General features: G+C 39.8%; 1 protein-coding gene across 6 annotated transcripts in view; it reads left to right on the forward strand.

The window, feature by feature from the left end:
* Nucleotides 1–14,070, forward strand: part of SPATA7 (spermatogenesis associated 7) — a 77,309-nt gene that overhangs the window by 47,586 nt on the left and 15,653 nt on the right. For all 6 annotated transcript variants that reach the window (XM_073349369.1, XM_073349366.1, XM_073349368.1 and 3 more), the window contains 2 exons: nt 10,415–10,896; nt 13,502–13,568. In XM_073349369.1, the coding sequence (XP_073205470.1) occupies nt 10,415–10,896; nt 13,502–13,568 (549 nt within the window). The remainder of the gene's footprint in view (nt 1–10,414; nt 10,897–13,501; nt 13,569–14,070) is intronic.

The following is a 14,070-nucleotide window of genomic DNA, read 5'->3' on the forward strand; positions in this document are numbered from 1 at the left end:
TAAAAATTAACCAAGCGTAGGACTTAAATTCATTAATACAGTAAGTTCTTTAGTTGTAATTGCTTCAGTTATAACAGTAATACTATATTCTGTTTTGTTTCTCGAATGCTACTACACTAATATATTTCAGAACTGTTACTTCTGAAGTTACTTCATGCAGATTTCATATCTTATTTTTTACAAGAGTGAGTGCGCTTAAAAAGGAAGCATTTAGCTCACGATGATAAAAATGCCTCATCACAGTATTACATACTAAGACCCCATTTACCAAGTGCTGGCACACGCAGGTGTCTGAAATGCTACAATCATTTCCCTACACTTAAAAGGGGAGATAAGTGTGGTAACTCGGCATAGGGTGTGGACTGGAATACATAGGGTTCTGCCTGATTTTTCATGGGGCAGAGATGTCCTATGGAGCCTGCTGTAGTCAGCACAACTTAGAGCACCCTTTTTGCTGCTCTGAATTACGCTGGGGGCTGTTTTGTCTCATGGTTAGCCAAGGATCAGGGGAAGCATAAATATGGAGTAGCGCCACCTTTACTTCTCCTCATACTCAGCACAGCTCAGGATTGAGCCTAATACAATGATAAATTAAATGTTTCCTTTTAAAAGTCCCTCGTATTTATAAATATTATACAAGTACATTTCTTAACATTTCCCCTTCTCCAGTCCCCATAGCAACACATTAATGATTGCTGGCACATATGAGTGAAAAGTACTCAGACACTATGGTGATGAGCACAATATAAGTACCTAGGTAGAAAGAGGTACTCAACTTAAAATTGTATGTGTTCATGCAAAAAAACTTCGTTAAGTGAATGAAAGTTAAGTTGAAAAGTCAAGCACTTAAATGTTAGGATTTGAAAGATTTGTGGTTGTCCACACAATCTTAATTCTTCCCCCTTGTCCATCCATTCTGAGCAATGTGTGAGGCACATTTACTTCTTTTTAAGTGTAGCTACTTTAAATACTTTAATTGGCTTTCCTGCAACAGAAAAGGGTATATGGACACAGGAAGGGGAGGACAGAGAGGTTTATTAATTTTCATGGAATTTAATGTTTCTAAAAGTAACATTGCGTTTCTTCACCTAGGTGGTGTAAAGGTTTCCCTCTGTTCAATAAAATGTAGTGTTAGACTGCATATTTCAGCATTTCTAAGGTTTCTAGAGCCACACTGTTGTTGCACGGTAGTTACGCAGAGAGTCAAACACACAGGAAGCTTTGTGGCTTGTTTTGTACAATCAGGGTTATTCAATAGCAGTTTTTGAGTTTGACAAATCCACTCCCAGGATCTGAAGGTTATATTAACACCTAAGCCTGTGACTTTTCTTTTCTAAAGCAGCCGTGGATTAGAATCCAAATACCATTCCAGCAGAGAGAAATCCCAGAGGAATAGCATTTTTCATGCGGGTTTAGTTTGTGGTTTTCTATAAATCTTATCAGTTTCTCCATTTAAAAGTCAGCCAAAGCTATCAGGAGTGCTGACTACTTTCAATTTCACCTGCAGATGACGTTCATAACAACTTATATAGTGCCTTTCTCCAAAAGGCTCCCAAAGTACTGTAGGATCCATCTACGCAGAGCACAACTGAAATGCAACCATCCCCAGGGTAGATAGCAGCAACCAGGAAGATAGCACAGTAGCGTAGTACACAACACAGGGAGCAAGGGTGGGGAGGTTTTACCCCAGTAGAAATCCTTGCCCTTGTGACAAGTGCCATGGCATCTTTGATGCCAAGGCAGAACAGACTTTGGTTTGTAAGCCCTCATCTAAAAAACCCACAGGCATCAAACTGGAGCTCATTTTATAAAGGATGCGTAGCTGGGCTGATCCTACCATGAGACAAATCTGTGATTCAAGCAAGGCTAGGTATTTCTTAGCTGATCCTCAGACAACCCTGCTAGTGGGTGCTTCTGACTCACAAGTTCTGAGATGAGGAAATTTTCAAGATATCAGCCATGCCAAAAGCCAAACCTGGATGCCAGCTTCATTCCTGGGGTTCTTTCTTCTGGAGAATAAATCCCTTCAACCACTTAAGTTATTAGAGGATGAAAATATATTGAAGTCAGTGAAATTACACTGGTGTGTAAAAGCCATGTAAATGAGGAAAGAATCAGGTCCAACACATTTCCCATTTTCAATTATTGTTGCAGGGTTTTTTTCAAGAGAGAGATGGCACAAAACTGGCTGGTAGCTCTTAATGTGTAGTATGTGCTTTGCTGAATTTCAGAAAATCTAGTTGTAAAATGACAGCTATGACCAGATGGAAAGCTGTTTGTGCATATGAAATACGTATTAGGAAATGGTATTAAGTTTTTATCTATATTGTTAATTTCAGATGCACTGTGCATGCATTTATAGCTATAATTGCCTAGTCCGATGTCTTGTCCTAAATATTTATTGTTATATTGCTATTAACATTCTCAAGATATATTATACTCAAATTAGTATTTTCTGTATTAAATAAATGAACTCCTAAGGAAACCAAAAATACCTTTTAAAGTATTAAAATAAAATCCCATATTTACATTGCGAACACTTAAATACAAATGGAAAATTCCTTCATGGCTGCATGGTGTCAACCACAATTTTTTTATGCTCGAAGTCCAAATTCAAACATTTTCACATATACATTTAGTTATATCTCTAGTTAACAAATTTAACCTATGTCTACTTGTTGAAGACAGGAATATATCACACTATACAATCTGAATATTGCATAACAGATTACTGTCAAAAATATTACCGTACATATGAATACCAACACTGCAGGGTATTTTGTAAAATGAGAAAAATCATGAATGTTAAAATATTGGCTTGTAAACAAATTAGATCCCTAAGGCTCTAGTCTGACCACCCCTGAATGACAGAAACAGGTTAGTGTGAATTTGCTCCCTCATTTTATTCATTCATTAAGTAAATATCAGAGTGTAATTAGATGGACTGATAGTATGTACAAGGGGTGATGGGAGCACAGATTATGTAAAATACTAATATTTACCAGACGAGATTTTATTTTCTGCTCTTTTCAAGCAAGCTACTCTTCAGATATGTCAAGCACAAGTCAGACCTGCCGTCATAGGTGCTGGAACTAGGGATGCTGCCGCACCCTCTGCCTTTAAGTGATTTCCATTATATACAGGGTTTACAGTTTGGTTCAATGGCTCTCAGCACCCCTACTATACAAATTGTTCCAGCACCCCTGCCTGTCATAGGCATCTGTAAGTAGCTATTACAATTCAGGTTGTCTCAAGCTAAAAGAACTAGAAGTTCAAAATGATACAAAATCGCAGCTTCTACATTTTGATAGTATAGCTTTCAAAGTGCCTAAATAATCTCATTAAAGGAAACTCTCTAAAGTCTGCAAGGCTCTTGTTGCTGTCACGAGTATTGCAAATATTTTTTAGTCAGCTGAATGAATGAATATTAAACTGTGAACTGCTCTCTATAGCAAACATGAGAATATATCTTATAATTTCATCCTTTACTTAGCTTGTAAAAATATTAAATTTTGTGATGATTACCTACAAAGATATAAATCATGAAGCTTGTTTTCTGCCCATTAGAAGATGTGCTGTCCTATTCTAGACCCTCAACTACAGCAAAAATTAATTCCCTGAGACAAATTCATCCTTGGTGCACTTCTGCTGGCTTCATTCGGGGATGAATTTACACCTTTGTATAAAAGCAAATCTTTTCAATGAACTAGCCCGATTTTAGGAGGCATCTGTGACATCAAGGTGGGTTTTTGGTTAAGCAATAACACTTTCCTTTTGAAAATAAAAATAATTTAGAGGCAAATCCTTTTCTCCCCGGTTTATTGTGTGCATCTTTTGCCCATCACTTAGCAAGCTGAGGCCTTGATCTGCAATTTGTTCTGTTCTGATGGACAGACGCTTGCTTCCATGGCTTCAGTGTAGGTTCAGGGGTCTACTGGTACGGAGCTCGCAGCAGGGTCAGGGCCTTGCTCTGTAACTAATGCACTTGTCACAAAATTGTGACTACAGACATTCAGCTAATTCAGTACCTGATGATTATTATTGGTAGTAGTTATTCACATATTTTCTGGAAGCATTTTTTAACTTCTGTGAAAACTACCTGTCTCGGGCTACGTCTTCACTGCAGCTACAGGTGTGATTTGTAGCTCATGTAGATGAACCTGTACTAGGTGTAATCTAGCTTGATTACTAAAAATAGCAGTGAGGATGCGCAGGCCTGCATGACCTCATCTAGGTGCATTGTTTTTGTGCAGTCCATGCTGAAGCCCGCACTGCCACGTCAGTGCTATTGTGAGCTAGCTATATTAAAACTAAGGTGGGTATGTATCGTAGAAGTAGCCTTAGTAAGGTTGTGTTTGTACGAACATAGGAGTTGTAAATTTGTCATTCACACACAGTCGGCTCATAGAAAATAGAAGTGAAAGAGAACTCAGCTCAGGATTGTCCCTTACAGTATATTTTCCAGTACCATATTCAGTCTAGTTTTACATGTCCTAAACAATGGGGTTTCCATTATTTATTTAAAATTTTTTAGTTTTGTTTGATGCATAGAGTAAAATCTCTCATGTAGTCTCACACTGAATATTTGTAGTATCGTGGAAAATTAGCCATATTATCACGGTTAAATAAATCTTTAATGTTAAGTAGATTCATGACATGGTAATATAAATGAATATATATACACATACAGATATAAATCTATAAATTAGTTTGCTTATACAAAAAGAATTGTTAAACATCAGAATCAGTTTGTTGTACACATAGGAGTAAAGTGCATGCAAATAGCAGGGCCTAATTTTGCACTAGTTGACACCCCTTTCACTCAGCTCAGAGGATCTCAGGATTGGGTCCAATGTATTTTCATGAGACAGAGTCAGCACAATAATTGACCCATCACCCTTAACAACAAAAAGTCATTACTCTGTTTTATCTTAGATTTGATTAAGTTGTCATATGTACCAAGTGCTTCTAAAGTTTGATTTATGCTGCAACTGCTTAAGCTATTTTAAAAAATAAGAGCACCAAATATACACTGCACAACAAAAACAAAGTTGTTGTTGTTTATGTAAATACTAGAGGGTTTGGAATTTGCTCTCCAAAACATTCATATAGGTGGATTCTGAAACATTGCAGTCTTATCTGTTTTCCGTAACACCAAATTATAGCTGCAATTATGTTATATCCAAACAATCATGTAGTAAACCTTATTATACTGGTTGCTAACACAGGCATTTGTTTGGCATTGTTACTGCAAGTTACCAGTTCAGCGCTTAATTTTACTACTACAGCACAATTAAGTTGGTTCATGTGAAACACCACAAAGAAGGGTGCATTGCGTCCCTACTAACTGTAAATATATAAGCTGTTTGCTCTCGTTATTATCATATAAACATATCTCAAATGGTTGTTCTCACTAGAAAAGTAACATTTGTATTAATTTTGGAGAAAAGTGTAATGAAGGCAAAGGGAAATATCATGTTATATGTGAGCAATGTGTACTGTGATTTATTTTTGATGGTCTTTCTAGAGAGAGGTTTTCTTTGTTTGTTTTAAAGCTATTACCACAAAAAGCATGTTTGTCACCTGAAATTTTAGTTTAAAACACCATGGTGTCCTGAGAGTGCAAAAATGGGCTATTGGTGACACAGGGGTTAATAGCACAGTTATTAGGAGACAGTGCAACATCATTTATACAGCAAAAAGGCACATTTCCTGGAACTCAGAAAAACCATCATTGCTTAGGTGCACATAAGAGAGCAGAAAATGTACTGTTGGGAACTTTTAGAAATAGTTAGGGCTTTGGGAGCTGCAGAGCTGGAGCATGGGTCGGAGGCAGTGCTCAGAGCTGCCTGGGCGTACCTCTGCCTAGAAGCTGAGGGGGGATGTGTTGCCGCATCTGGGGAGCCACGCGGAGCCAAGTAGGGAGACTGCCAGCCCCGCAACCCTCACCGCTGAGCACAAGCAGGGGTCCTGGGCTGCTCCCCCCAGAGCACCTGCGGCATCCCTCGGACCGCCCCCCCTCCCGAACACCCTCGGGAGGCCCCCCTAAGATTTAGTCAGGGGTATATAGTACAAGACAGGTCACGGCCGTGAATTTTTGTTTATTGCCTGTGACCTGTCCATGACTTTTACAAAAAATGCCCGTGACTAAAATGTGGCCTTAATCATGTGGCATTTGTGAGTAGGACATTGCTTAGAATCAAGGCTTTGTCACATGATAATCTGTAATCATTTGTATGAAAGCCTGCTGATGGACTGAATTGCATATTATTTTTTAATTAATCTGTATAAGGAGCTAGATGTTTAAGATAATTTTAAACTCATACACATTCCTGAGTGTATTTTATTCATAAAATCAACTGCCTTGGCTCCCTTCTTTTATCGCTTGTAAAGTACTGTACATGCTTCCTCATCTTTAGTCATATACCAGTGTCTTCTGATCTACCTATTCCTAATTCATATGTTGAATATATATCATATGAAAGGTTTCTACTTCCGCTTGTCTGAACCTAAACTTCAAGTTCACAAGAAATCTGGTAACTAATTAGCCTAATGAATTAAATTCTGCTCTTCAGAAACCCCTTTTCTGTATTTACATGTATTTACATTTTACATTTGATTATATGAATGCTAGGCAGGCAGGCCCATTGAGTGTAACAAACAATGAATCCCTCATTTTAAGAAGCCTCATCAGTTTAAACTGAACTGAACTGGCAGGTTTTCTAAGTTGCTCTTTTAGATTGAGTGCTGCATTATATTGTTTATACAGTATGATAAGGAGATGTGCTAGACTAACACCGTATCCTTGTGGCTTTTCCCGTGGGCCTACATGCAAATGAGATGTTTCTCTCTCAAGGCTATCCTAGTGAGCAGTTTTAATACATATATTATGTGTTGTGCCCTCCTCCCTCACATAGTTTATACTTAACCGATTTCAGATTGTTCTATATTTAAGTTTTTGGCAAGTGGTGGTTGTCTGTAAGCTTCTGAGTCAGTTTCCTAGCTGGAGCTTGGCCTTGGAGTTAATAAAGTGTTAGAAATAACTCTTGCCAGTTAGCAGAGTCACTAGCAGTTTTTCTATCCTTCTAGTCCAACCTGAAACTCAAATTTTTACTGCCTGCCCTTTGGTGGAGCAGGTTGGTAAACAATGTATTTAGTCTCATCCCAGTGCAACAGAAAGAGTTTACCCATCTCTGCACTGTTACATCTCATTTTACCCAGCACCATTCGTCATCCTGAGTTTGTGTCTAGTACACCAGAGTTCAGCTAGTGGCCTGCAAGGCCTTAAATTGTGACCTGTGAAGGCGACTATATAAGGAAGAAAACTTGTATTTGGTTGTGAATTGAAATATATTTTTAAGCTGAATTGTTTGAATCAACCCCATCACTTTAGGCCAGTGGGTCTCAAAGCCAGTCTGCTGTTTATTCAGGGAAAGCCCCTGGTGGGCCGGGCCAGTTTGTTTAGCTGCCGCGTCCGCAGGTTCGCCGCTCCCACTGGCCGCGGTTCACTGCTCCAGGCCAATGGGGGCTGTGGGAAGCGGCACGGGCCGAGGGATGTGCTGGCCGCCGCTTCCTGCAGCCCCTATTGGCCTGGAGGCAGTGGGAACCATGATCGGCTGAACGTGCGGACGCAGCAGGTAAACAAACCGGCCCGGCCCGCCAGGGGCTTTCCCTGAACAAGCGGTGGACCAGCTTTCAGAACCACTGCTTTAGGGGATGCCACAGAGATATTATCTCCCCAACTGCCTCCCACTGCTTCCCTTGGAGCCCCAGAGCAAATCAAATGTAATCTAGGAGTGCGCTGAACAGCTTCTGTTCCTTCCCTGCTGCAGCTGCTTATGAGCTGCCCCAGCTGGCTGCCTGTTGCATAACATGGAGACAAAAGAGAGTAGCTCCGGTTGCTCCCTTTCCCTTTTCCCTGCTGGGCCAAGGAAGGCCAATGGAGAGCAGGACAGGAGCAAGACTGGTTCTGCCAGAGCCTACAGCAGCGTCTATCAAAAAATGGCTCCTCTCACCCGGGCAGCCACCTAAGACAGCCCAGGAGAGGGGATAAAATGGAGAAGCTGAGAACCAGCAACCAATTATGGCTCCTTAATTCTGTGCCCCAGCCCAAGTTAGAGCAGCTCCCAAATGGCTCTAAGTTGCACCACTTGCTAATGGTCACCTTGGGGATATTGCACCATCTGAGGATAGTAGGAATCCAGCAATGAACAGTGAGGAGAGGGATATAGAAGCAGGCTATGCCAGCAACATACCTGCGAGAGGATACCCCTTGGTGTGGAAATACCATGCAGGGGAATTGTGGGTAGTTTCTACTCATCTTTCTCTTTCTGTCCAGCACAGAGGGAGCTGAATAGGTCAGAGAAGCTGTGCCAAAGCATTGATTGTGGTCCTTAGACCTTTTTGAAATATGGTTGGCCCTCAGACTGAAAAGGTTGGACATCTCTAGTTCAGTTTCTAGTCTATACAAAGGCTATATGTAATATGGCACCTCAGCATTTGGATGGATGTTCTGATTGTAGGCATCACATTTAATTTTTAGTATCCAGCCTACAACCTTTGAGCTTTAAAATCCTTCACGGTTTGGAGGCGATTAAAATGCCACCATTGGTGCTTCTTGCTAACACATTTAACTTTATTGAAATGCAAAATCTTTATAGAAAACACCTCCAGCTTGGATAAAACCACAGCCTGACCTGCAGAGACAGATGTTCTTTCTTACTGGCAAACTTCAACCTGGGATCTGAGAGTTACCTGGGATCTGAGAGCTAGGGGTTTTCTTTCTTATGCATCATCCTCGGCAGTGAAGGCTTTCTGCAAATCAGTCCAGGCCTTCAGTTACACCTGTACAACATCATTGTCTTCAGTGGCTTTTTGTACTGGTGTAAATGATTGAAATTCTGTAGACAGTTCTGTTGGTTATGCACAAGAAAGAGTAGAATCCAACTCACTATTCCCTACCTGTCTGTGTTGGTTCTGCAGTGCTAATGGTAGCAAAGATTACTATACTTTTGTCTCTAAAGCCCACAGGGAGCCTAACTATTGAATAAGGATGTGCAGTTTTTACCTTGCAAAAAGAAAAGGAGTACTTGTGGCACCTTAGAGACTAACCAATTTATTTGAGCATGAGCTTTCGTGAGCTACAGCTCACTTCATCGGATGCATACCGTGGAAACTGCAGCAGACTTTATATACACACAGAGATCATGAAACAAAACCTCCTCCCACCCCACTGTCCTGCTGGTAATAGCTTATCTAAAGTGATCATCAAGTTGGGCCATTTCCAGCACAGATCCAGGTTTTCTCACCCTCCACCCCCCCACACACAAACTCATTCTCCTGCTGGTAATAGCCCATCCAAAGTGACAACTCTCTACACAATGTGCATGATAATCAAGGTGGGCCATTTCCTGCACAAATCCAGGTTCTCTCACCCCCTCACCCCCCTCCAAAAACCACACACACAAACTCACTATCCTGCTGGTAATAGCTCATCCAAAGTGACCACTCTCCCTGGGAGAGTGGTCACTTTGGATGAGCTATTACCAGCAGAGAGTGGTCACTTTGGATGAGCTATTACCAGCAGGATAGTGAGTTTGTGTGTGTGTTTTTTGGAGGGGGGTGAGATTATCATGCACATTGTAGGGAGAGTGGTCACTTTGGATGAGCTATTACCAGCAGGATAGTGAGTTTGTGTGTGTGGTTTTTGGAGGGGGGTGAGGGGGTGAGAGAACCTGGATTTGTGCAGGAAATGGCCCACCTTGATTATCATGCACATTGTGTAGAGAGTTGTCACTTTGGATGGGCTATTACCAGCAGGAGAGTGAGTTTGTGTGTGGGGGGGGGTGGAGGGTGAGAAAACCTGGATTTGTGCTGGAAATGGCCCAACTTGATGATCACTTTAGATAAGCTATTACCAGCAGGACAGTGGGGTGGGAGGAGGTATTGTTTCATGATCTCTGTGTGTATATAAAGTCTGCTGCAGTTTCCATGGTATGCATCCGATGAAGTGAGCTGTAGCTCACGAAAGCTCATGCTCAAATAAATTGGTTAGTCTCTAAGGTGCCACAAGTACTCCTTTTCCTTTTGCGAATACAGACTAACACGGCTGTTACTCTGAAACCAGTTTTTACCTTGACACTTTTCAGAGTAGAAGTGTACAGACATTTTACTGTATTAATAATAAGTGTAATTTGTTAAATTTTGTTAAATTTCGTAATTTATAATTATTTCATATTTAACTATTTCCTTTATTTTGGGTCAAACCAGTTGTTCACACTGATTTTCTGAGATAAATGGTTGCTCTTTGACACTCTTCATGTGCCTCATACTTTAGATGTGCTCCATGTAATCTCTTGAAAATAAACCAGTTAGGCAATCATTTCACAGAACATTATCATTTGTGTTTTTCTAGAGTTCACTTGAAGCAGAAGCCAATGACCAGCTATCTCCTCACGCACAAAATGCACAGAAGTATTTGTCTAGATCATTATTGTCTTCGGACAGGCAAGGCCTGGATCTTCCCAACCCTGCAAAATGTACTAGAAAAGATACTCGGAAAACATCTAATGCCTCAATCTCTAATTCAAGTGTCAGTGCTTCAAGTCCACAAAGAAAATACTATGGAGTTTCATACAGTTCTTCTGCTGAAAGCGTTGTGAACATCAGTCCTTCTCACAAGCATCAGGATACTGAATCCAAAGTGTACAGCGGGGATCTCCTAGATAGGCACTCTGACCACTTTACTGACAGCCATCAACCATTCACTCCACGCACCTTAAAATCAGATGCTAAATCCTTCCTGTCACAGTACAGATATTACACTCCTCCTAAAATAAAAAGGAAGGACCCCCCCAAACAGCAGGTGGAAGCAGAAACACAAACTGATTTGAGCAGGTACAGAGACTAAAATATAATTTTAAAATAGTGTTATTTAAGTGTTAATCATGTCAGGATCTTCATAAAGCTACATACTGCATTGAAGTCTTCTCCCATCTATACAGGTGCAAATCCAGCATAATTTAATTGAAATCACTACAACTCTTTCAGATCTATCGCTAGTGTAAATTAGAGCAGAATTTGGTCGCTTGTGTTAAAGAACCCTCCAAAGACCTGTTCCAGTCTGTATCATAGACTGTGGACATGATTCTCTACTCCCTTTTAATTTGTGTCACTATTTACAGCTATGCATTCTGGATTTCAAATGCTACCAGATCCAAATGGTAGTATTCTACATGCACTTTGCACTGATGTCAATACCAACACAAGGTACAAGAAAGTGGAGACTCATTCCTCATGTATCTGTTCTCCTCCCTGCTCTTGCTGTTTTTTACACTGGCTTTCTTTCTGTGTTCTCTGACAGTTTTACACATGAGCCTTCCCTTCTGCAGCTCCTGCAGTCTATATAGAGAGTACTGTGGTGCCTCCCTAATTGACTCTCCATCCCTTTTTGAAATCTCAGCCAGAATGCCTTTTTCCCCTTGAATAAATACATCTCTTAATGCCTCTTTTTTTTTCTTTTTTAAGATATGTGATTCTATTTTTAGTTGAAACATTTTAAGATACAGTTTGTGTGAACATTTTATACAAGATAAACTTGCTTTTTCTTGCACCGTGCTGCTGCTTGGAGCAGTGGACATGTTAATGCAGGAGAAGGCAATTTTATTTTGTATAAAATGTTCACATAGGCTGAATTTTTGTTGTTAGATTTTTCCTTCTAAAGTATGTTTCTTATAGTCTTAGGGACCTTAGTCACCTCAGGGCCTACATCCCTAATGCTCCTTTCTCTTGTCTGAGCTATCTATCCTGCCTAGGGTTTTTACCATGTCCATCAGCATAGTCTCCGTGCACCTGTAAATGAGAGAGATACTGTGCATGTGCATGTTTTGAGGAAACAGTGGATAGAGTATCACCACTGTGGGGCCAATATGCAAGATGCTGAATGGGCTCCATTCCCACTGAAGTCAATGGGAGCTCAGGCGGCTCAGCACCCCGTAGCATCAGGACTGAAATCCATACTATTGGATTGCAAGTGGCAAGTGCAGCACCCCTGAAAGCACTTGACTCTAAAGTAGGAGACAGAGGAACAGCCGTGTTAGTCTGTATTCGCAAAAAGAAAAGGAGTACTTGTGGCACCTTAGAGACTAACCAATAAATTGGTTAGTCTCTAAGGTGCCACAAGTACTCCTTTTCTTTTTGCTAAAGTAGGAGAATTGTTTTCCAAAATCTTGGGAATATTGAGGTAGGAAGAGCTCAGCCTCTGTCAGCTTCCTAGGTTATTCAAGTAGGGTTCCAGATCTGGAACCAGGGCTTGCCTGGTGGATGTAATGAAATGATTGAACAAAACATTTGCAAGAAACTCTGTGAGCTTTTCCTCCTTCCTTTACCTCTGTTAATGTCATCTCTTCCTTTTGATATAGTTTGTGACTAAAGTAATATGGTCTAATGGCAAATATACTCACCACAGATAAAATGCTAAAACACCTTTAGACATTAAAATTCGGGAAAGATTGTCCTTTTTTATAGACAGATAGATAGATCACTTAGATGAAATTTCCATTGATACCTAGAGGAGAATAGGCATTTTAATGTATATTTAAAATAAATACCTGTGCCCCTTTCTTCAATATGCCTTTTTGCTGCAGATGGAAAAGATAAAGTTTGGCTGTTTTAAATAGTTCTATTAAGACATTTGGAATCAAATATCTTTTGCTCTAATACATGAACCACTGCTGATTGAGTCTGATCATTTAAACAAAGATCAGGATTCCCAATATCATTTGATTTATGCTTCTTACCACAAGTCTTTCATAAACCTTTTTGAGAATGTCAGTTACTTTCTACTTTTAATTCTTTTTTCCTTAGCAGTTGAAGTTTATGTGACATATTTAAGTTAATTTCATGCTCACAAAGGGTGGTATATTGGCCAAACTGGACGCTCAAACCCTCGTTTTATTAAAAACACAGGCAGTAGCAGTGCAAGCATCTCCTGTACTCTACCCTATACTTGGAGGTGATTGGTCTTTGTTTATTTTATTCCATATATTTTGGAATTTAGAAGACTGCAGTTGTAGTAATTTACCACGTTTCATATTTGTACTATTGACTTGCTGTGTGTAGGTTACATAATGGCCCCATTGCATTTTATATTAATTTTTTGGGTAGTCTCCACTCCCAATCCCAGACAGTTATTCTGAATATTTTGCTATGCAGTCAGCAGATTAATTTGGATGATCTGGATATGACTTTATTACCTTAAATATTGCCATCATTGAAAATTGACTCTTAGTTTCATTATGAGAGTCAAAGCTATAGCAAAGATTTTCAAAGATGTCTAAAGGCTTTGAATGCCCAATACCCTTTAAAATTGATGGGAATCAGGTGTCTAGATCTTGTAGGTGGCTTTGAAAATCTCTGTCCATCCATATAGAAAACAGCTGTTTCGACTATGAGGCATGTATATTCTGAGAGATCTGTCTAATATTTTTTTTAAACTTCGTAGTTTTCAATCTGACGCCAGAGAACCTGAGAGAAAAGATGCTACCATACTGCAGAAGATCATAACACAGGTAATACAAACAATATCTCTATCAATCACTGAGGTGTTTTGGTTATATGCTCTACCATGCAGAGAACCCATATTTTATCTTTGCCACTACAGTGTAAAACTGAATTAAATTTCATATTCTAGATGGGTGACAGATTAATTTGGTGGTTGTCAAGCTACTAGTTCCAAAGGAATGAGCTGGAATGATAAGAAAGAATATGGAAAATTGAAATAGATTCTGAAAAACTAGTTTTTTTAAAACCTATGTGTAGTATGTGACATTTACAGGTAAGCACACGTAAATATACACACATGAAATTGAGATACAGATACGAATGCAGACACTTGGCCCAGTATCATTAAACATGAGACTGTACACTTGAAGTTGGTGCGGTATTGTAGGTAGGCAGATAGATAGCTCATAGGTCCACAACATAATGTATGGAATTTTTGTACACATGGAATACAGTCCTAGAACTTTTGGAGTGGGATTTGAAAACCAGAGCCAGATCTTTAGTGACTTT

The sequence above is a fragment of the Lepidochelys kempii genome, chromosome 6 (assembly GCF_965140265.1).
Source record: "Lepidochelys kempii isolate rLepKem1 chromosome 6, rLepKem1.hap2, whole genome shotgun sequence".
In the NCBI taxonomy this organism is placed as follows: Eukaryota; Metazoa; Chordata; order Testudines; family Cheloniidae; genus Lepidochelys; species Lepidochelys kempii.